The sequence below is a fragment of the Pundamilia nyererei genome, unplaced genomic scaffold (genome assembly GCF_000239375.1).
Source record: "Pundamilia nyererei isolate P.nyererei 1_Seehausen unplaced genomic scaffold, PunNye1.0 scaffold00068, whole genome shotgun sequence".
In the NCBI taxonomy this organism is placed as follows: domain Eukaryota; kingdom Metazoa; phylum Chordata; class Actinopteri; order Cichliformes; family Cichlidae; genus Pundamilia; species Pundamilia nyererei.
Genome location: NW_005187469.1, coordinates 1,887,241 through 1,910,765, shown reverse-complemented (window position 1 = coordinate 1,910,765; position 23,525 = coordinate 1,887,241). Strand labels below are relative to the sequence as shown.

The window sequence follows — 23,525 nt, the reverse complement described above, 5'->3', positions numbered from 1 at the left end:
AAACTAAAACTACAAAAAGTCAGATCAAAAGAGGTTAGTCTTTCCTACAGAAGACCCTGCTTTTGAAATTGCTCGTATTGCAGTCCAGTGTTTTCTTCAGTGAGTTATCTATGTGATTATGTGCTGCATTTGCACAGTGCCTCGCTTTGCATCTAGTTTAGCACAACTCACACACAGAAACAAGGCGCTTCCTCTTAGGCCACATTTTTTAATGACTTGGTAGAGCACAATACATCTTCTGTGGTCGGCTGCAAGACAGAACACAAGAGTTTTCATGCACTTCTGGCATCCACGAAACCGAGGATCTAATGGGTAATTTTTATTTTTATGGCAATGTCTTCATATCAATAGGACATACTGGCATGTTAGGTGGCTAAGTTGGCTAGCATTAACATAATTGTTGATTACTTGCCCACAGGCAGCACCTGTGTCAAAACAATGATGCTCAGGTACCCTTAAGGAGCCACAGAGGAAGAAGTAAGCAGGAACACGTCAACCAGAGAGCATAAAATGTCAAAGAAACTTGTAGCAACTACAGGCAAAGTAGATTAGCAACTTTTCCCAACTGCGATTAAAGCAGCCATGATAACACTGATTGCCATATGAAAGGGTGGCGAATACATTAGTAGATTATCTAGATTACTGGAAAGTAGAGCAGGGCGATATGACCTAAGACACATAAGGCACACGGGATTTTTCTGTCGATTTTCAGAAAAATCAAAGAATTTATTTTAAGTGTGCCGCATTTTCCAAAAAAACACGGTAATAACGACGGCCCACCAGCATGCTCTACCAAAAATAGTGCTTTGTTGTGTATCTGATGGAAGAAAGCTAAACCAGTTCCACACCACTGAGGTTGCAGCATTTTTACAAACCAGTTCTGGTTTATCTGTTTCATTCAACGATCTGCGTTCGCCCTTCTCATTCTCCGTCGCCGCCATGTACGTATGAAAACAAAGGCACTGCGCATGCGCGTTTTACCCATATTCTATTGCGGTATTTCATTTGCTTATCGTTGCCCAACATTATACCGGTATTACCGTGAACGGTATGGTATGGCCCAGCCCTACTGGAAAGTCCACTAATGACCCACCAAACGTGACACGATTGAAATTCTTTCTTTGTTTGTCTTTTTCAAGAGCTCTAATGAGCTAATATGAGGACAAACATATGTGCTTTATCAGTAATAAAACATGTAAACTTTTTCAGACAGAGTTAACAGCAAATAACATGTCTGAACCTGGAAATAATCTGGACATTTTAAAAAGGTCTTCAGGTTACAACCAGGCTTTGTTCCCACTCAGTTCAGCCCAGATCAGTGTCACGGTTATGAGTACTGGTCAAATGCCTTTGATATTAACATTCAGGTTGAAACATCCAAAAAGCACAGCCAAGCATAGTCAAACAGACATAAAACAATTTTTGTTCAGTGCAACAAGGTTTGTGAAACAGATAATTCACCAGCAGGACTAACAGTCAGCAATTTCCGTATTCTTTCTATCCACACTGTACAATCATATTGTGGAAATGATTGGACAGTATACTTTTCTGCTGCAGATAATTTGTAATTGAAGTGGTGATTTACAGTTTTTAACACTGTATCATAGGGCTGTGCCATATGACCAAAATCTCATATCAGACATCTATCGTCCGATAACGATATAAATCACAAAAACTTTCTGTAAATTCTGTGAGTCTCGGGCAGCTCGACTTGCGTGAAGTGTTTCCAGCTGGGCGTCGTGTACCTGGAGTCGAGTGTTTTAACCGATGCATGAAACAATACATTTTTAGTCATAAGTTGTAACGGCCTTCTTTGTGAGTATTTATTACACGGCGTGCTGCGGGGAAAAGCCTGTTCTAACGTTTGAGTTTAAGATTTATTTTTTAGCACCTGACGGCTCTTTTTTGCTTCTCATCCGTAAATACTCTGCATACTCTTTCACGTGATTCAGTTTATTTTGAAAAGTCTCAACAGGATCTTTGAGCTTTATTGTGAAAGTTTTATGTGGAAAATAAACAAGCGGAAACGCGTTGTTGCTAACAACAAAGCATAAAAACAGTCGCTTGTCCGTCCGTAGTGTGGTTATATTAAATATAAGAGAAAGAGAGAACTTTAAGAAATTAATATAGCCACTACAGTGACCATCAGAACAATAAAAAAATATTGCCGTAAACAGTTTATTTTGTGACACCACGTAACAAACGATAGCGTAAAATGAAACGATAGATGTTTTTTATATCGTCATCCAATATATATCGTTATATCGAACAGCCCTACTGTATCATAACTTGGTTTCATGCATATGAGTACATATCTGCATGTTGGAATAGACCGGCTTTTTATTAAACCAGACTACATCTCCATTATAGTTTTAACATAACCTTACTATCAGCAGTATTGGTCCCATATGCTAGCAACTGATATTAGTATTGAGCAGCCACAGATGGTGTGTATGTGCACCCGCTGGATCAGCAGCAGCAGACAGTGTGCAACATAAATCATAAAGGAGCGTGAATGACCTAAACAAAAGGAGATTTAGGAGTTTAGGTGGCCTGAGGTTTGTCATTGCTACATTTCACTTTTTTTGCTTCCTCTGCTCCACCCTGATCATCAAATCAGCCAACAGCAGGTGCTGAGCAACCAGTCTTTGGACTACCTTTTAAAAGCTCTGTTCACTTACAAGAAGTGCACAAGCTGTGTATGTGCAATGGGGGGAAATAAAGTTTTGTGCGCACAGATGGCCTGGAGGGATGCTGAATAGACACTACTGTTACATGGCCTGAGGCTTCACATTCCCTTGGCAGGAACTCTGTAGCTGCTGCAAAATGAAGTCAAGTGTCCATGTGAAGTGAAGTTGTTCCATTGTCATGTAAAGATTAAGATATTTCCAGTTTTGTTTTTTAACATTTAGAGAAAGCAAAAGGATTTATAAACCTTTTATTTAAAATGAACAGATAAGCACCATCATATCATGTCAAAGATGTACTTGAAGCAAAAAAACATGGGCTCTGCCTTTGGGGAAAAATATTAAAGTACAAAATTTCCATACAAAACATGTAATCTCTGTAATCACTTGTTATTGAGAAAGTTGTTGCTATGAGACCTGTGAGGGCTAAGCCAGCTGTGATACTCTAGTACATGTACTGTAGCTCAAATATTAATATGCATTAATATGTGTTTGTACATCACAGTATTTCAAGGAAATTTCTGATAATATAGAAAAAAAACTGAACAGTGTTTAATCAGTGATTGCAGCTTGCATTCAGCAGCACTTATCAGGGCCAAAAAATGAGGGTATTTTCTATACGTATTTTCCAATGAGCTTCTGTCATTGATGACTGCTACCTAATTCAAAGTCTGAAGCTATTGCCACATGATGCTAGCAGCAGCATTATATGGCAATGGCAGTGACACAGCAGAAATCAAATGTTAGTGCAAAAGTAGCTTAGGTGGCGTTTTATACCTTTTAATACTTAATAATTAAAGTTTTCATCAGCCTCTATTGTTTTTGTCACATAATAACATTGAATGTGAAGGATATTTTCTATTTGGGATGCTGTAATTTGTGTCTAGCTCTTTAATCAGCTGCTTTTCCACCGCGTAACCGCATCAGTAGTTTCCATCTACCGTTTGCTCGTCCTGTCGCATGGAGCGCAACTAGTGAGTGCTCCAGCAACACTTGGTTGAGTCATTTGTTTACTTTTGGGTCCCTCATCACCAGCTGCTAATATCTCCTTCTTGCGTGCCTTTGTAGCCTGGTTCTACTTGATGGTGTGTTTTTTGAGTTTGATGTTTCTAATTTGCAAATTTTGCAAAGCTTTGTTGGAGGATAATGAAGTTGGTCCCCTTTTTTATTCAGTTGCCATCAGATGCGGACACGAGGCGCTCGCTGTTAAACACGTCTGGGTTTGTCTCCTTGTTGTGTGCACGGGGGAGCGTGAACACAGGGCATCTATATCGGTGATATCTTGATGTGACAGTTTTATATCATGTATGTAAAAAGTTTAGACTATTTTTTACCACAGGCAATACAATATGACACAGCCCTAATCTAATGTATATCAAATGGGCTTCCAGAATTTTATATATAGGTATACGAGTTCAGTAAATGCAGATAAGAACCAAAAACATGTCTAACAGTCCCTCTGATAGACATGTCAGACCTGTACCTGCTTATTGTTAAGGAATTTATATGTAGTTCACTTAAATAAATTAAAAAAAAAGACTCATTTGAATCAAAACAGAAGATAAAAATAGGCTTTATCATTTCTGACAAGGCTCATTTTTTTCATTTTTTTGGTCAGTCAAGCATACACTTTGAAGATTATGCATTTATTGCTGATCATTCATTTTATAAAGTGAGTCGGACAGTACCACAAAGAGTACCACTAAGTCTTAAGCTGCTACGCCTTGCAGTTTTTCTTGACACCCATTAATGTGTTACAACCTTAAGTTTAATATTCAAACCACAGTGACAGGGACATGTGCAACCTAACAAGAGGGCCACTGTGCAAAGATCATTTCCAGAATCCAGGTAAAAATTCTAATCCTTGGTTTAAATCACAGTTCTCTCCAAAGACTTAGGTGGACATGATTGGCTGTGCGTGTGGTTGCCTGGATACAAAGCATGTCACTTTAACTTAAAACTGCATCCTGCTTTGCACTCTGAAAGGTGTGACTGGAAGCGGCGATGCATATCTCTGCTCTTTTGATTCTCCTTTCAGGATGTCGGTCTGCTCGCTGCTAGTTTTAATCTCTCATGTTGTCTTCACTCTTCAAAGTTACGAAAAACTTCACAGCCGATTATGTTTTTGCTTAGTTCACACAGTTAGTAAAGTTTTGACAGCGATGTTATTTATTTATTTTATGTTGAAAGTTATATAATTACTCTGAAAATCACTGACGAGATAAGATGGCCCATGACAGAAAGCCTCCGTCCTCTACTGTGAAAGCTAGCGTCACAATCATAGCTACATTTGTCTGAATGAGCCAAAGCTGCAGTCAGGTCCTCAAGTTATCTTTCTAAATGCAGAGCTACAATAGAGCCGCAGCGTTGGGTGTGCCAACTCACACTGTGGTCACCACCAGCGGTCGTTTGCGACATAATATATCATGCCGCGCTGCAAACGCTGTATGTCACTTTGCATGTTTTGCACAGCCTGTTTTATGGATCTGAGGAAATGGAAGCGTAACCACACTCTTCAGGGACCTTGTACAGTTCGATATGAAAAATAAAATGAAAAGAATAAATCTCCTGACAAGGAAAACTACAAGCCAAATTAAATCACATAAAGTCCAACAAAGGAATACAGACAGCAGAGTCTGTATTATTTAGAGCATGTCTGCCAGCAACTCTTCCTTCTTCCCCTTAATTCTTTCTGTTTTTTTATCTAATTTCCCATGTCTCCCCTACAGTGAAGAGGATGGTGAGCTGGAGGACAAAGCCATCTGGTACTACAGCACCAAGGTAATGCGCCTCATCTTTTCTTGTTGCCTCTGTTGTAGGCTCTTCACCAAATCACATTTAATCATTTTGGATCATCTCTTTTATTACAAACCTTCTTTCTAATGAAATGCTTCCAGGCATTTTTTGTTTTTTTTTGCCAGTAAGCCTGTCATAACTTTGAGCTCATGAAGTGGAGTGATCATTTACTGAATGCTCCCTGAACATCTCTCTCAGGTGCAGCTAGCTGAGCTGATAGATAGCTTGGATAAGGAGTATTGGGAGGCTGACCTGTATGCAGCCCTTCAGGAAATAAGGGACGAAGTGCACACGCATATGGACATCACCGAGGACCTAACCAACAAGGCCCGTGGCAGCAACAAATGTTTCCTCACTGCTGCAAATGGTAAAGAGATTATCATTTTTTCTCCTCCTCATAAAATAGGCTCTGACAGTCTCAGATACTCTCTGTTGCTGAGTTTAATCATGCTTGAAAGGAGAATGATCTCTTTTAAACTCAAAGTAATTTTTTCCCCTTTCTCTTCCTGCCTCTCTTTCCTCATTCCTGCCTGCGTTCTCGCCAGTACTCATGAATGCCACCCAGTCATAGATGGCTTGGCCATAGGAATCAACTCAGCTATTATGTAACGTTACGCTGGTCCCAGTCTGGAGCATGTCCAGCACTTGAGCTTCTCTCTCTCCTTATCCCTTTCTTTCTGCCTATAGAGTATCTCCCAGTGTCTTTTGTTTGTTTCAGGGCGTTTTGTGTGTCTGAAAATTAAGAGCGTTTGACCACATATCAGCTCATTTATTATAGCATTTTGTTTGCTCTGCAGTGGAAGTTGGTAAGAATAATACACTGGAAAATATATGCTAGATTAGTCTTGCATTAGTCATGGTTCATAATGATCTTTTCTCTGTTTTCTTTACACTGGGTTTTCTTCTGCCTTAAAACAGCCACTTCAGCTCCTTTAACTTTAAGGCCAACTTTCCTCTGATTGGCTGCTCCTTGTAAACAGAGGGTTTGAGTTAAAATTTAAATCTAGTTTATGTATTGCTACATAACTCTCTTATGTTTTGGATTACAGATATTTAAGATTTAATGTGATAATGCGCAGTACAGAATTGGCATACCTTTGTCTTCTCCCCTCTACAAGTTTCATATCTGGTTGGGAGGTGGAGACACGACATTTGTCAGCAGCTCTGGCATTTTCAAAGCAGTTCTGTTTAAACAAAAAAGAAATTTTAGGACAGAAAAGAAACAAAAATATGGAGTTAAAAGAATAAGTGTAATTCCCTTTTTGTGTGTGTCAATAAAGGCATTTCCTCAGTGTTTGCATGGTCTTCTGTTTGGACTGCTTGGAGCAAGATTTCCCAATTTGGGTAAAATGAGAATACAAATGGCAGATAATGATGTGCAAGATGACACACATGCGTTCACAAAGAGTTGATGTGCTAAACAAATATCAAATTGGCCACAAAATCTTCCATCAAAGCCTACAAGCTACCTCTGCAAACATAGATTTGTCAGCGTCAGCAATAAAAACAGATGTCAGTCATTTGCATTTTTGGTGTTTCTTTTCCCTTGACCTGTTTTTTATGTTTTGTTTTGCTTTTGTCTTGCTGCACTGGGATTTTAGCCCTTGTTTTTTATCAGAATTGTAGTGTTTTGGAGAGATGGCAGCCTCACCTGAACAGTCTTTCTACTGCTTTGTTTGAATTCTCCCTGGTTATTGATGCAGTAGGACAATGTATGAATCAATAGTCGTGCCATCCAGTTTTTTTTTTTTTTTATTACTTTTGCTGTATTTCAGTTACAGCAGCACAGGGAGAGGTTTTACGTTGACCAGTTTTACATTCACCTGTCGTCAGACCACCAAAGATTCCTGTTTCTAAATCACCCTTCCAGGATTTTAAATACCCAGCATGTCACTCTTGCTGTGTGCGCCAGCACTGGACTAGTTGACCTAAAATTGACCCTTACTAGAATCTAGCTCTATTGGGCTGCTTCTCAGCAAATTCTTCCCAGTTTAACACAAGTGATTATATAGATATTGTACGTGCTACTTATCGAAATCATAAACAGTCTAACGCTTCCACCATTCATAACATCAGGAATCCATTGAAAGGCAGTTCTCTTTTCTCCTAGTTTATGTTTAAAAATAAAGTCCAATCTTGTCATATAATGTACTCACATGGCTCATTTTTCATTATCATTGCTATTATTTCAGTCATCATTTCTATCAATCCATCTACTACTTGTTGATTTACTCTAATAATTAAATAAAAAAGTCTTCATCAGTTTTCTTACGGACATTTAGATGATCATATACTGAGAACATCTCAACCACCAACATAATCATACGAAGAGCAAATGTGTTTTAACTCTTTTTTTTTTTTTTTTTTCCAGTCCTTCAAATTTTCTTGTACCTTCTCTTGGCTCAGCCCTGAATTTGACTTTTTCTTTCGTTTATTTCACTTTACGTCTTCCTCTTTTATCCAGAGGAGATCCTGGAACGATTGCGGGCTAAGAAGGAGGAGGAGCTGGAAGAGGTGAAGAGACGGGCTGCTGAGGAGGCCCTGAAAGCGCAGATGGAGAAGGAGAAAAGAGAGGTGGATGTGGAGAAGGAAGACGAAGATGTCAAGTTGAAGGATGAAGGACAGCAGGAGTCCAAGATAAAGGAAGCGGCAAAGGAAGAGGGGGAGCAGCGGACAAAAGAAGAAGAAGCTACAAAGAAAAAAGTGGATGGTGCGAAAGCTGGAGGTAATTATGTTTCTTAATTTTTTTTAAAACCCATAAAAATATGACCAAATATATGCTACAAAGTAATAATCATAGGAAAACAAAACATGTATGCAGCCGTCTTATTCTGCTTTTGAGCCTTGAACAAACGACATCACTGCAATCCTGTAATTAGTTATTGATTGATGAATCAATTTCACACGTGTTTGACCTATTAAAATGCTGTGAGCATTTCAAGACAAGCCACAGGCTGGCAATCACAAAAGGACATATGCCTATTTCACATCAACGTCTTGTTGGGACTATGCTGCCCTCTGTGATAAAGAGGCATTTAAAAAGAGCAATAGCACTTTTATTGCACGTACTCTAAGAAAGACAATACACAAACGTGCCCAATCATCACTTCCCCTCTCCAGTGTCTCCAAGTAACCAATGCATTATCAACATATTTACAATGTTGCTGCTGTTCATCTGTAGTCGGTGAAGCTCCTCCCACTGGCCAAGAAGGCAATAGTAGCATCTCAGATGGATCCCTGCTTCCAGCACCCTCTTCTCCAACGCAAACCGTCACTGCAAGCTCTAGTGTGGCCGCCGAGGCTCCGAAGCCTCCGGCCTCGACCGCAGAGGCTCTGACGGAGGCGTGTTCCCATATGGAGGTCTCTAACAGCAATGAAGGTAGATAGATAATATCAGATAATATTTAAGGGAGAAATTGCCCTCGTTAAGCTGCTTTTGGAGATCTGCTTCCCTGCTACAGTTTGCAACTTCACGGGACTGAGTGATGAATCTCATTTTCATTCCAACATTTATTCCCGGTGCTTTGGTGTTCCTCTTTGCATGTTGCTCTCATTCCGTCTACTGGCTTTTGTGTTCAGTGGTGTAGTTACTTCTTGAATATTGGCTTTTGTCTTGAAACTGTTCCAGTCATTTCGTGCTTTAACTCAGTTCCTCACACTTGCTTTCTTTAAAGAGCTTAGAAGCTGGTTGTGTTGTGTTGATTCGCAATCACATTGCATTGTCTCTGCAATCAGCACGACTAGAAACGCTCCTTTAACAGCTAGAGGCAGCATTCACATTGTCTGGTTCTTTAAAAAGCTTTTCTTTGGCTGCTTATTTGTAATTGCTTGTTTGCAACTGCTGCCTTTGATTAGACATTGCTCTGTTTATTAATTGCTTTTGTTGGGTTGATAGCTCAGTTACGATGTGCATATACTTCTCCAGAAAACTGACTCATCTTCATCATTGATGTCATGTGTGCACAAGCCTCATTGTTGAGCGTTTCTTTCTCTGGACTAGTAGCCTTTAACTTTCAAGTGACCAATCGCTACACCTGAAGTGTTTATGTGCTGCATGCATTAGGCATGGCTTATCAGCAGAGGGAGCCACAGCCCCAACATTTTTCAGAATGGTCAGAAGAAAGTTCCTGTCTTTACTGAAACTGAAAGATTTTTTTTTTAAACCTATATATTAACCCTTCACTTTTTGACCAAGTTTTTAAAGGCTTGATTATTCATTTTTCTAATTTACAATATGTGCTGTTTACTTTTGTGTTGTTGGGTTAAATGATCCATGAAATGTGTCCCGGATTGTTACCCACGGAATAGCACAGTTGAGTCACGTTACTCTTAATTAACCTGTCAGCTCTGTTTATGATTAAATTTACATTTTATTGTATTTTGCCTGTTCAGCAGAAAACCCGCCATCAAATTCTGTTCCTGTCAGTGGCGATGGCATCCCCAGCCTAAGCCAGCCTCCCCACCCCATTGAGGAAAACAGTAACAGCAGTACTGGAGCTGGTGTCCCTCCGAGGTGTCCTGAACCCCCAGACTTGGCTGACAAGTCCTCCCAGTCATCCCTGGCAAGCCTTGATGATGCAGGTCTGACAAAACAGCGTTATGTGACTACATTATACTGAATGATGCTATATTATACTACCTCATTATACTACCTCAGAAGATAAACGATCCCAGAAGAAGCTGTTCACTATGTCTTACTAATCCCCACCACACTGTATATTACTGAGTTTATTACTGAGCTGTGTATCACTCCCTCTGCATCTGAGTGAATTGGACATTGCATTACCAGGGGACGGTAAAGACTCCACCAACGGTGAGGGGACAGGTCCCGGTGCTAAGAAGTCATCAGCAACTCGCATGGTGACCCGGCTGAGAAACCCAGACAGCAAGCTGAGCCAGCTGAAAAACCAACAGGTCGCAGCTGCTGTTCATGAAGCCAATAAAGGCTTCAAGGAGGGCAGAGAGGTAAGAAACCACCAATGGATTTGGGCTTTTAGACTATACATGAAAAATTGGTGCCAACTTCCTAACATGGGCGTTCAGACCGGCATTTAGATTCATGACGTTACAAGGAACACAAGGATTCCCACAGATTCTTTCAAAAAAGTCTTAAACAGTGTTTTTTTTTTTCCTTAAAAGTATTATTTTTATTTGCGATACTTTGATGCTTATAACTAAGATATATTCTAATGCTTTATCCAACAAATCATATTGTCTATTTTTTTTTTTATTGCTGGCTGTAAAATTACAGTCAGCAATAGTAAATGTAAGAGAAAAGGGAGGAGGAGCTTGTTTAAGGATATAATGAAAGGTTCAGGGAATGCTTCGTTATTGCTGGTAATAATTTTACTGTGACTTGGAAAATGCACAGAGACAACATTGGTATTGAAAATAAACATACATTATCATCTTCACCTGAACCACCCACTGTAACACTGGATATTACGATATAACGCGGCGGTTGTTCAGGCGTGTCATACTCATACACGTTTTCATACCTCTTTTTTATTTATTTATTTTATTTTTTTACTTTAGCTAATTTCAAAGCTGCATTGTCAGTGTGGGTAGTTCAATTCAGATTACTTTTATCTATATAGCACCACTTAAGGCTCTTAAAATTGTCAAGTTAGGACCCTAAAATAATGGAGAGAAAGCTCCAACAATTGGGAAGCACTTAGCAGCAGTGGGAATGAAAAAGTCCCTTCTTGCAGGAAAAAACCTCTGGCAAAACCAGGGTCAGGGAGGGGCAGGCATTTGCTGTGAACAGTTGGGAGTGATGGGAGGAAGACAATAGGGACACGTTTTCCATTCCAACTGGATTTTCATTCTTTGCTTACTTTTTTAGGTACTGGTAGTAAACGCACAAGGTGACATCACTCGCGTCAGCACACGCAGCAGCAAAGATGTGGTAATGAAGGGGACCCTCAGCCAATACTTCAAGCTTGGGCAGGAGGGCAAGTACCGCATCTACCATAACCAGTACAGCTCCAACGCCCTGGCCCTCAACAAGCACCAGCACAGAGAGGCAAGTAGGATGACATCTTTATTTCTAACATTTGAATGTTCTTTCATTACTGCATCTGTCTGCCTGGCTCTTTGGTTACGGTATTCTTCTGCTGTTTTTATTTGCATGTGTTTCTACTGTTTTTATGGTAGTGCTAGTCACATTGAAGTTGTCCTCACTTGTGAACATATGTGTCTTTACTTGTTATATGTGGCAGATTACACCAGTTACTATCCAGATGTGGAATTAAGTTCCAAGTGAAAAATCTCATTCAGTTCTTTGAGTTACTGGATTCCAATTCCCAACTAAATTCCATTTATCTGTTTGTTTACAGGACCATGACAAGAGGCGGCATCTCTCCCACAAATTCTGCATGACACCAGCAGGAGAGTTTAAGTGGAACGGGTCCATTTATGGCTCCAAGGTTCTGACTATCTCCACATTGAGGCTCACTATCATTCAGCTGGAGAACAATGTTCCAGCACCATTCATGCACCCGAACTGGGCGTCACACAGGTATAAAAGGATATAACAATAATATCTCATGTGCTCCACTGGCTTTGTTTAGTGGGTTTTAGTGGGTTTTAGGTTTTATGTCTTAACTTGCTAGTGAGGTTAACATCTTTCAGTAAATCAGTTACTTTTTGGGTCAAAGTAGCATTTTTAACAGATGTAAAAGCAAATCGTGGTCAGACTGTCCGCTTACAAATATTCTGTAGCCTAAATCTGAAAGAACCCAGAGTACAGGAGGAGGTCGAAACATGCTAAAATGTTGTTTTTGTTTATTTTTTTTCTTTCAAGGACCAATTGGATCAAAGCAGTTCAGATGTGCAGTAAGGCCAGAGAGTTTGCACTGGCTCTGGCCATCCTGGAGTGTGCAATCAAACCTGTGGCCATGTTGCCCATCTGGAAGGATTCACTGGGCCATACCAGGTATGAAAATCTTTACATATTTACAGTGCGCACCATACATGCTGCCATCGCTTCACAAACACAAATAAATTGAGTTTTACAAAAAAATTCAAATACCTTGAAGAGCTCAAACAAGCTTTCAGTGCACGTACATGGGGGGGATGTGCATGCAGTTAACTGGCAGAGCTGATCTTACCCAGATCAGATCAAAAGGCCCACCCTGGCTGTGAGGCATAATATTTAGATTGCAAGTCCACAACCAGCCACCACCCACCCCTGCCTCTACGACTGCTTCAGCAACACAAGGGCTCTTTTGAAGAAGTGATTGTCCAAGATTTCACAAGGTTAAGAGCAGAATGTGTGTATGTGTAAGCCCGAACTGTTAGTAAGTGAGAGAGAAAGTGGCGTTTCAAGGACTTCTATCAGTGTGTATATGTGTGAGGTTTTCATGGAATGGTTTCAAGACTTGCTGTCATCTCCTCATCTTTAATCAGTTTGAAAGGAAGAAGTTTTTGTGATCCATCGCCATGTATGATGTTATCACATGCAGCAATGATAATATTGTTGATGCAGCATTCTATGAAAACAAAATTTCAGATGCAGATTGCTCAAAAACGACTTGTTTTCTGCTTCTCTTAGCATAAAGATGGAAACATTTAAAATGTACGAGCTGTATGACAATTTAAAATGCATTTCAGGTTAAATCGCATGACATCCATGGAGCGTGAGGAGAAAGAAAAAGTAAAGAAAAGGGAGAAGAAGTTGGAGGATGAGGAGACGTTGCAACAGGCCACCTGGGTCAAATACACCTTTCCAATAAAACATCAGGTAGGCGCCGCACAAATTGCTGCAGTTGAACTGATTAGTTAAACTCTGGCACATGAATTATTGAATGGATGATGGATTTCATATGTAAACCTGGATAAGATCATCCAGAGATTAGCACATCATTTCAGATTGGACCACGTTTAATGTAAATTTGTACTTAATACTGTGCAGGAAGACCACAGTTAAATGACAAATAGGTAAATGGTAAGATAGGCAATCATGCTTAGATGCACTTGTGAAATGATTGTGCACTAATTTTAATGGTAACTGCAGTGTGTCGGTCTAATCTACATCTGCATTGAAACTTTGGAAAATGAGTCCTTTTAGTGGGAAACACTGAAGTGCATGTTGTGCATACATGCATGAGGACCGATCAAAGGCTCTTTGATGCAGAAAGTTAAGCTCTGCTGTGAGTCATTTCCCTCAGCAATTAGTGATCGGTGTGCAAATAACTTTGTAACCTTAAAGCTCTTTGTATGATCACCCTCTTAGTTTCCCACCACATATTTCCCCCCCATGTGAATATTTTCGCTTTACCTGATTCCTCTTTTCTTGCCTGCTTTCTTGTCCTACATGTAGGTGTGGAAGCAGAAAGGAGAGGAGTATCGCGTTACAGGCTACGGGGGCTGGAGCTGGATCAGTAAAACTTATGTGCCACGATTTGTTCCCAGACTTCCAGGAAACACCAACGCCAACTACCGCAAAGAACTGGAAGGTGTGGAACAGGAGGCTTTTATGGCATATACTGTGCTTTTTAGTTATTAGACAGATTTGTACCTCATTCAGTTATTTTTACGTGTTATTGTTTGTGTTTATTGGTCAACAGTGAATTAAATTTCTCTGGATTTATGGTGATGTCCTGGGGAATTTAATGTAATTTTCTCAAAAGTTCCCAGTAAATTCAATTATTGATGGTCTGTCCTGCTAATTTGCTCAGTTAATATAATAGCAATGTGTGAGCAGCTTAATATAAGGTTGTCCTCTCATTCTGTTTTTCAAAGATGCTAAACTTGGCAAGAAGTGTGCTCTGCTGGACTTGAGTCGACGGCCTAGTGTAGTCACACCAGAAGCTCAGGGAGCTGTTGCAACAAGCAGCGAAGCAACAGAAGAAGACTCCTCTGGCTTCCCCAAGCCACTGACAGATCAACAAACGTCAAATGAGAAGAGGGATGAAGAAAAGAAAGAAGATTTGGATGAAAAGGAGAAGGCGAAAGAGGAATTGCCAACGAAGATGGAAGTGGATTCAACAGACTCGCCGTCAGATGAAGTGCAAAGTATGACTGATTAACATTGCGTTCTGTTGCATGTATTCTATGAGTGGTCATTTACTTTAAACTACTTCAGCTCTAATACTTATGATTCTAATGTAAAGAAACACATTTAATCTGAATTGTTTTCTCTCCAGGTTCCTGTATTCAGGAAGATAAGGATTCCCTGAAAGAGGAGCCAACAGAAAGCCTTCAGCGACCATTTAACTACGACGTAGTGGATGTCAGCAAAGGCTTCCTCACCCGCATTGCTTACAAGAAGAAGGTCAAGTCCTCCAAACTGGACAGTCTACTTGAACGCAGAGTGAAGCAGCACATTATCGAAGAGAGGCAAAGGGAACAGGTGTCAGCCTCCAAACCCCAGGAGCCTAAACAAGTTTCATCCACACCAACTCCTGCTCTAAGCACTCCGGTCCGGCCACGGTCACCACTCAAGCCCCAAGCTCTCACTCAGACACATCTCACATTGGGTGAAGCTGTGAAAGTGGAGGAGAAACCTTCCACAACTGAAACTCCTGGGCAAGGAGAAGTTGGAGGACAAAAAGTAGAAGGGGAGAGTCGGGATGAGCTCTCTAAAACTACAGATAAGATTGTCACTCCTCTTCCTTCTCCTGTTACAGACTCCACACCCAAAGACAGTAGCAGTACAGGTGAAAATTCAAATTCACCACAACACCAAACCCCCTCCTCGCCCCAGAAATTGGTGGAAAATGAAAGGACTATGGGGCCAAAGGAAGCTAGTTCAGGGCAAGAGGCTGTTAAACTCCCCAATGTGCAAGAAACAACAGCTAGTTCTTTAGAGCAACAAGCAGACTGTGTAGCATCAGATGTTACGAAGGCTGCGCTTACTGAGAATGAAGGGTCTGAGGAACCCAAATTAAAACTGAATGCTGCAGTGACATTTAGAAGTGGTCTTGACCAAAAAGACAGTCAAGACACAGCTCCTTTAAAACCGATTCCCCAAAACACAGAAGTTTTAGGCTCAGTGCATTTGAGCACAGAGGAAAACGGTATGGGGCCGGAGGATAGTCAAGACAATATGCAAGATATTGGAGATGGTAGGACTGTAACTGGCACTCCCGAGCCACTTTCTCCTCTCCCTCAGGTAAATGGTAATGATGGTTTTGGGGGTGAAAACATGCTGGGTAACTCTGTGGTGAGCTCAAATAATGGCATGCTCAACAACAGGCCTCAGCCCAAGGTGAACAGTATTGGGAAGGATGAAGATGAACAACGGCTTGCTGTGTCGCTGAAAGACACCACGCAGCAAAAGCCTCTAGTGAACGGGGATCTTGCTTCTTTAAACACTAGCACGGAGGTTAGGGTCAAAGAAAATTGTTTAGCTTCTAAGGTAGAGGCAGAAAGCAAGATTACAAATTCTGACCAAGATTACAAACCTCCACTGAAGAAAACAAAGCTGGAAAATAACGTAGACACACCCGCAGAGCATACTCCGAATGTTCACAACAGCACATCATCTTTTGAGTGCACAGAGACCAAACCCAGTCTTGGCGTCAAGATCATAAGAATGGCTCCCTCTCCTATACCTTCAGCGGAGGAGTCGAGTCTGAGCGACGACTTTGCAGAGGAGAACGGCAGCGGTGGGGCGACAGAACCAGTCAAGACCATCATCACACAGGTAACCACAACCTCCACCACCACTACCACCACAGTACTTTCCACTGAGATGAGGATAGCCAAGGTGCCGTCGACGACATCTGGAGAACCGGTGGTGCCTGTAGTGTCGACAACAGAGAGCAGCGCCGTGTCTACCCTCACAACCATGACCAAAACAACTGTGACCAAAATCTTCTCCCCGGGGCTCGATGGCCAGTCTGAAGACAGCCAGAGTGAAATGGTGACACAAGAGCAGAAAACAACACTTTTAGCTTCTGTGGGCGAGTCAACTACTGACGCCAGCGGTAAAACCTCAGTGTCGTCTGTTACCGTGAGCGAGGAGGACTCGTCAACAAAGGGCCGTGTGCGCCTCCTCAAGTTCTCCCGCACTAAGAAGACCCGCTCGGACACAGCTCTTCCCTCTTACTGCAAGTTTGTCACCAAGAGCAGCCAGAAGAGTATTTTTGTACTTCCGCACGATGACTTAAAGATCCTGGCCAGGCGAGGCGGATTCCGTGAGGTGCCAGTGTTTAGTTACAATGCTAAGCCAGCACTGGATATCTGGCCGTATCCTTCGCCCAGGCCTACGTTTGGCATCACCTGGAGGTAAGGTCCCATTCTCAGTTTGTCTTCCTCACACACGTCTTGCTTACTGTCCTCTCTCTCTGAAGCCGGTGTGTTATTAAATTCTATTATCTGTATTGAGTCTTAGATAAGATCCATATTTCTTTAAGCATGAATAGAAAAAGCAAAAGTGGAAGCAAGTTGATCTTTAAAGCCTAGAAGAGACATTGCCAGCTCATTATCTTCATTATCATTTGTTTCCTTTTCTTGTCTCCGGCGGTGGAAACTACTTAGGAGTTTAATCTTGTTTGATCCTGTTTTTATCATTTCCGAGCATGGGCATCCTGAGCGTAACTTCGTAGGTCTGGTTATTTCCCATGTTCCTTTGATTGGTCATTCAGAATTGGACGTAAGTGTGAATGTGAGCATGAATGGTGATCTGTTGGTCTGCTGTAGGCCTGTGATAGCCAGGCAGCCCCTCCAGGGTATACCCTCCCTCTCACCCTGTGATAGCTGGGATAGTCTCCAGTCAGACCGTGACCCTGAATTGAATAGACTGAAGGAAATTTAAAAAAACAACAACAACATATTGCTTTTAACTGTTAATTAATGGCCATTCAGAGGGAGTATATTTCAAAATATATAAAATGCGAGGACATCATCCTTGGTTCATAAGCTGAGTTCCCTGGTTGTATCCCGGGAGGAGATGCAAATTTCTTGAGGCTTACATCAGGTAGGGCGTAAAAATCTGTGAAAGTCAAATATGTGGAAATACTTACTGTGTTAACTCCTTTGGATGTGTTCGGAGTGCTCCGATGGTTTCAATGTCGCCTTACTGCAAGACGTTTCTTGGTTCAAAGGCAGTTGGAGGCTTTCTTTAGAGCTCATGATCGCCCACAGTTAAAAAACATGTGCTTGTTATGTTAACTGGTGATTCTACCCGCTGTGAGTAAAAGAGCAGGCCAAAGGAGCTGTCTTTTTTCAGATTTTGGAGCAGCATAATCATGGAATTAGAATTACATTAAATGGCTTTTGAACATCATGGTATAACCAAGGTTATCCACTTTTATCAGATATTGTGAGGTTCCGCTTCATGTCATATTGTGTCCAGCAGCACTGCAATTAAAAATGTTCTTAATGAGTTCTTTTTACTGGACTTCTCATTTCTCTTGAAATGTAATATCCAGGAAATGAGCTCAAAAATGCAGCATTTCACAGCGTAAACTCTCTGTAACCACACTTTCTTTTCCTAAGAAGAAAACTTAAGTAATGATAGCCAGAGCGCAAGTGTGACACAGTGCGTAATCATCTCTGTATTGCTCTGTGGTTCTTGTAGGATTATACAAAAGCAGTTTTTGTGTTTCTTCTAAGTTTTATAAGCGCTCGCTTCTCATCCTTCCCCTTTAAACAGTTTCCCAGCTTTGGCAGAGCGCCATGTCCTGGTGATTTATTGTTCGTTATGTCTTCATTCTTCCTGTCTGCCGTTCGTGGCTTTGGCCTCGGGTGATGCTGTAGCTCTGACTCTGGTGTCACACGGGGACCTCTGGTTATTTTGACCCGACCTCAGAGTTCCAAAGGAGACATGAATCATTCGGTGGTCGGAGAGGTGTCACGATGTTCGCTTTGCGCGCTGACCAAGCCCTGCAACCCAGGCATATTTTTCCACCTGCGGTTACACATGGGAAAGGGAATATCCACCAGACCCCGTACACATAATAAGCCCTGTGACGATCGTGTTTTTTCAGATGTTTAAGATGCCGTTAATGACGATATCCAAATGCTAGCCTCATTGTCATAGCAGTCATAACGATATAAGGAAGGGATTTCTCCTTCTTTTGGAAATTATTTATTGATGGATGAGATGTTGTTGTCTATTTCTAGACTGAGAAGAGTCTGTTATGTTCAGAATTGTTTACTTGCTTGATTTGCCTTGTAGAAATAAATAGCCCTGCAGGGATCTGTTCTGTTTCTTTAGTGGAAACAGGCGTGAAGTGTCAACATCATCACCAACAACTCTCGTTTGTTTTTATTCTGCCGCTTCCAGACCCATGATCGTGTTTTCTGTAACTCTGAGTCAGTCATTTCAGTGACACCTTAAGTGCTGTCAGTAGTGTTTCTAAGCCTGATTCAAATATTAATTTGCACTATACAACAACGAGACAGGGAGCACAGTGGTGCTGTGAAAGGAGGAAAAAGGCTCCTGGTTCATGAGGCCTGTCTGTGTGCATTATTTCTTTGGAATAATGTGGTAGATAATTTAATGTAATCGGTATCTATCTGTCCAGGTATCGACTGCAGACAGTTAAGTCTATGGCTGGAGTGAGCCTCATGCTGAGGCTCCTGTGGGCCTGTCTGAGATGGGACGACATGGCCGTGAAACCGTCCGCTGCTGTCGGCACCACGCGTACAGGTAGACCTTCAACAGTTCCAATAATCATTTACAGTTTTCATCCATTTTCTGTGAGGAATGGCAACAAACTCCTACAGAGGTGTTATGCTAAATAAGTGCTTCCAGCTACAGCTTGGATTATAAATGTTATTTTTATTTATTTATTTTTCATTTTGAGGTAAGTCCAGATTTTTTTTTCAGGATTTTATTTCAATTGGTTTCTTTTTACTAACTTGTAATGCAGCGGTCTCCAACCTTTTTTGCGCCACGGACCGGTTTATGCCCGACAATATTTTCACGGACCGGCCTTTAAGGTGTCGCGGATAAATACAACAAAATAAAACTAGTACCGGTACCGAAAAAAGAAGATTTATTCATAACACACGTGAAACGACCCAGAAAACGCTTAAAACCCTGAAAACCATACATTTCACACCCAAACCTCAACTCTCGCGGCCCGGTACTGGTCCGTGGCCCGGGGGTTGGGGACCGCTGTTGTAAGGCATGGTAATCTTTCCGGTCAGCAACTGCTGTCTTCCCAAAAATTCCAACTTGTAGTGTCTTTGCTTCTTGATGTCCTCTCTCTCTATACTTATCCCTGTGCTGGCCCAACAGAATAATAGAGAAAACATGTGCAAAACATTTTTGGACGTCACTGTTTTTATGTTGGAGTGCGTTTCCTCCATCTTTTCGGGCTTTCCTCCTCATCACCATACCAACCCAGCCCTATCCCCACTCATTGCTACAGAGACATCAGATACTGAAATCACCACCACCGAGATCATCAAGCGCCGCGATGTGGGACCATACGGCATCCGCTCAGAGTACTGCATACGCAAAATCATCTGCCCCCTTGGAGTGCCAGAAACTCCAAAAGGTAAAACAGACTTTTCTTTTTTCACATTTATTAAAAAACAAACAAAACAAAATCGTCTCGTGTCGTTTCTCACCATCAAACACAAAGTGAAACTATTACATTGCTAACTCTTTGTTAATAACAGAAATATGCAAACCTGTTTTGAACTTTTAAACTTTATAAATAAAACCATACTATAAATGTTTAAATACAGTTTTTTCTTTCTTCTGTTTGGTTTCCGTGCAATAGTTGGTTGTTGCTCAGTATTTCAGCATTGGATATGCTGTCTTTGTATTATTTATTGCTAAATATTGGTTTTAAAGGATGTGCAGTCTGTTTTAATTTATATTTTACAAGTTATTATTGTAACCAGGCTGTAAAACTGACACATTTACATGGGCCCCGTTTCTGTCCAATACCAAATGTAATTACAAATTGTCGTCAATCATTTGTTCATCTTTCTGCCAGAAACCCACACCCCACAGAGGAAGGGTCTGCGATCCAGTGCCTTGCGCCCCAAGAAGCCCGAGCCTGCCAAGCAGACTGGCCCAGTGGTGATTGAGACCTGGGTAGCCGAGGAGGAGCTGGACCTCTGGGAGATTAGAGCCTTCTCAGAAAGGTCAGTGTCACAAATTTAAGCGGAATATGTTTGCGCGTCCTGTGTAGGACTAATTATATGAGTCAGTATAGAAACATGCCATACTGAGAGCCAGATATTGTTCCAGAAGATTTCTTTTCAGAAGAAGAATTTTCTGACTCAGCTAGAAGTAAATCGTCGGGTTAGATTTGTGCGAGATATGCTGGAAGGTCTAAAAGTTGATTTCACTGGAGGTTTTTTTTCTTTTAGTATTTAACTCCGTCACTCTAGACATCCTACTTGCATATTACTTAAGAATTTGACAAATTCAATAAATTTTTAATAATCTTTTAATTGTTCTTTTTATCTTTTAACCTTTTTCACATATTCTCATTTCACAGGGTGGAGAAAGAGAAAGCTCAGGCAGCTGAGCAGGCCAAGGTGAGTGAGGTTCAGTTTTTTAAGTCTGTTTTTTCATTTTTATCAATTTATTTTATTTTATTGTATTTATTTATTCAATCGTTGATTTATTTTTCAAACTTACGGTAAAACTTTTGTCTTTGTGAGAGTGGGGAAAAAAAGGACATCTGTGGTCCCACCTGGATAAAAAGATAAACAAGTCCAGGTCACGGTATTTTATTGTTTTGGGGCTTTTTTAAAAATAAATAAGTTAATGTTGTGATCAACTTGTTTATTCTTTCAGAAACGTCTTGAGCAGAAACCAGGTTCAGTCACAACCCCAGCAGGAAGTCCTGCAACACCTGCTGCCACACCCAAAGTGATCGTTGGCTCACTGTCAGGCCAGGGCACCCCCGGCACCAAGGTGGTCCTGTCCACCAAGATGGGGACCCCTGTCACATTCCAGCAGAACAAAAACTTCCAGCAGTCGTTTGCTACCTGGGTGAAGCAGGGTCAAAGCACACAAGGTACTTTACAGTGTAACTAATAATCAGCATTTGGAGTATTTTTATAGATTTTTTATAATATCCTGAATACTAAATAAAGTTGTAGGACCTATCAGAACAATGCTTAAGATCTATATATATCAACAGGTGCTGGTACCAGGAAGTGGATTTGTTTTAGAGCTATGTGAACAAAAAGAAATAATTAAAAATATTTAAAATCAATTTACAGTCTAACTATTCTAGTCATGGATTAGTAATTTGTTTACTGAACACAAACTGAACCAGTTGCTTACAATTGACTTGATTTACTGCACTTGCAAGGGAGCTGTTTCAGAAGACAAACACACACACACATGCACACAAACAAAAGAGAACAAACTGTGTATGTCACCATGAGCCATAACTGATCTTCATCAAGGCTGGGCTGTTGTTATGCTGGATGCTGGCATCCGTGTCAGAGGTGTTGCTGCACCCTTGCATCTCCATGACAGCAAACATCTGATTGTTCTTAATGGAAATCTCACTGGAGCCACAGAGATGAGGTCCTCCAACTAATCCGACTGCACCCCGCCCTGCAGCTTTTTCAGCCGGACAGTTCCTGTCCCCACACTGCCAGAGGATCGTGGGCTCCTCTGGATCATGAGCACATGCAGGCTCTTACTTAGGCCAGCGTTTAGCTTCATTTTGTTTCCTGTTGACCGTGCCTGGGACATGCTGGGTTCATGTGTTCATTGCACAGCTGCAGGCTGTACTCATCCAGAAATGGAGAGCAAGTCCTTACCACAGTTTATGCACAGACGGGTGACAGCTTGCATCACCTTCAGAGGAGGCCATAATGCATAAATGTCTTAAATATGTTTTGGTGCTGGAGATGACATTTTATTAGGCATAGCTCTTTTCTAATTTTTAATTCTCTTATTTTTTTATTAATTCAACTCAGCAAACTGTAAAGCATTTCTAAAGTGTGTTGATTTCCTGTGTTGTGTCTTAAGCACAGTGGTTATGTGCGTTAATTAGAAGGGAAATATTATTGAATTTGCAGTGTAGCTGTATTTAAGGTACCTTTTGTTTATTTCCTTCCTTTAATTAGGAGCGGGCTCAGAGACCACGGTGGCCACATCTGGTGGGCACACTTTCCAGATTACGGGAACCTCTGTTGGTGGAAAGGTTGTGACCACCAAGCTGCCACTACCTGCCAACAGCAAGATCGTCACAGTCAACGTGCCAACTTCGCAAGGAGGTATTGCTGGTTTTAATAAGTCACACCTCAGAGGCAGACCTCGGGCAGCATTTCTTCTTTCCGTCCATTTGGGGGATGCATGTGTGTTTGTTTTCATTGCCTCACATCAGATCCACACCAGCAGCATTTAAAATGTGTCAGAGGGGCCAAATTAGATCTGGCCCATGAATTGGATGCCATTGTAAGTAATTTAGCGTACTAACCACACACAGAGTTGTCCAGGGGGACTGAGCTTGTCTTTATTCATTTCATAAATGTTATTGGCGCCAGCTGCTGCATGCCGGACTTTTTGAACCTTTCAAATCAGGCGTTCCTTTTGTCCTTGATTGCGACGGTCAGCGAGCCAACAACACGACTTAGGGGAACTGCAGGGCTCAAGTGTCAGGATAGCTGGTCAATATTTAAAGCACTCTTTCAGAATCAGTCACACAGCTGTCGCAGATTCACCATGGTTCAAATGCGACCATGTTTTTCTTAATGGGCATGAAATTACATGCATCTAAAATACTGTATTTAGCTTGGTTTAGATCTAGATTTATCACCCTGCATCGTTGATTTGTTCTCTGATTCACTGGTAGCTTTAGTTTGCTTTTTCAGTTGTTCTCTGGCCCCGTTTCTTTACCCTGAAATATCGTACATCATTTCAAGCATGGCTTTCTAAATTAAGGACATGAAACAAATTGTGAAAACAACTGATGTAGCCAATATATACGTGTGTATATATCTTATGATAATAATGGGTCAGAAAAGTGGTTGCGTGTAGTGACAAACTTCAACTAGCTGACAATTTTAAGGAAAGTGTTCCTGATGTGGGGAAACAGTTTAATGGCTTCTTCCTTTGTCCATCCTCCATCAGTGATTAAATTGTTTGTTGACAGATTT

At 41.2% G+C, this 23,525-nt stretch overlaps 1 protein-coding gene across 6 annotated transcripts in view; it reads left to right on the top strand.

Moving 5' to 3' along the window:
* The window catches only part of LOC102204783 (nucleosome-remodeling factor subunit BPTF), a 56,218-nt gene that overhangs the window by 6,545 nt on the left and 26,148 nt on the right, over positions 1-23,525 (top strand). For 3 of the 6 annotated variants that reach the window (XM_013911635.1, XM_013911636.1, XM_013911634.1), the window contains exons 3-21: positions 5,417-5,468; positions 5,682-5,850; positions 7,948-8,208; positions 8,665-8,862; positions 9,876-10,064; positions 10,273-10,448; positions 11,329-11,508; positions 11,822-12,003; positions 12,289-12,420; positions 13,098-13,227; positions 13,807-13,942; positions 14,229-14,501; positions 14,633-16,718; positions 18,962-19,086; positions 19,790-19,942; positions 20,390-20,540; positions 20,900-20,939; positions 21,202-21,424; positions 22,494-22,643. In XM_013911635.1, coding sequence (XP_013767089.1) covers positions 5,417-5,468; positions 5,682-5,850; positions 7,948-8,208; positions 8,665-8,862; positions 9,876-10,064; positions 10,273-10,448; positions 11,329-11,508; positions 11,822-12,003; positions 12,289-12,420; positions 13,098-13,227; positions 13,807-13,942; positions 14,229-14,501; positions 14,633-16,718; positions 18,962-19,086; positions 19,790-19,942; positions 20,390-20,540; positions 20,900-20,939; positions 21,202-21,424; positions 22,494-22,643 — 5,006 coding nt within the window. The remainder of the gene's footprint in view (positions 1-5,416; positions 5,469-5,681; positions 5,851-7,947; positions 8,209-8,664; positions 8,863-9,875; positions 10,065-10,272; positions 10,449-11,328; positions 11,509-11,821; positions 12,004-12,288; positions 12,421-13,097; positions 13,228-13,806; positions 13,943-14,228; positions 14,502-14,632; positions 16,719-18,961; positions 19,087-19,789; positions 19,943-20,389; positions 20,541-20,899; positions 20,940-21,201; positions 21,425-22,493; positions 22,644-23,525) is intronic. The other 3 variants (XM_005736280.1, XM_005736278.2, XM_013911637.1) reach the window with 2 other exon arrangements.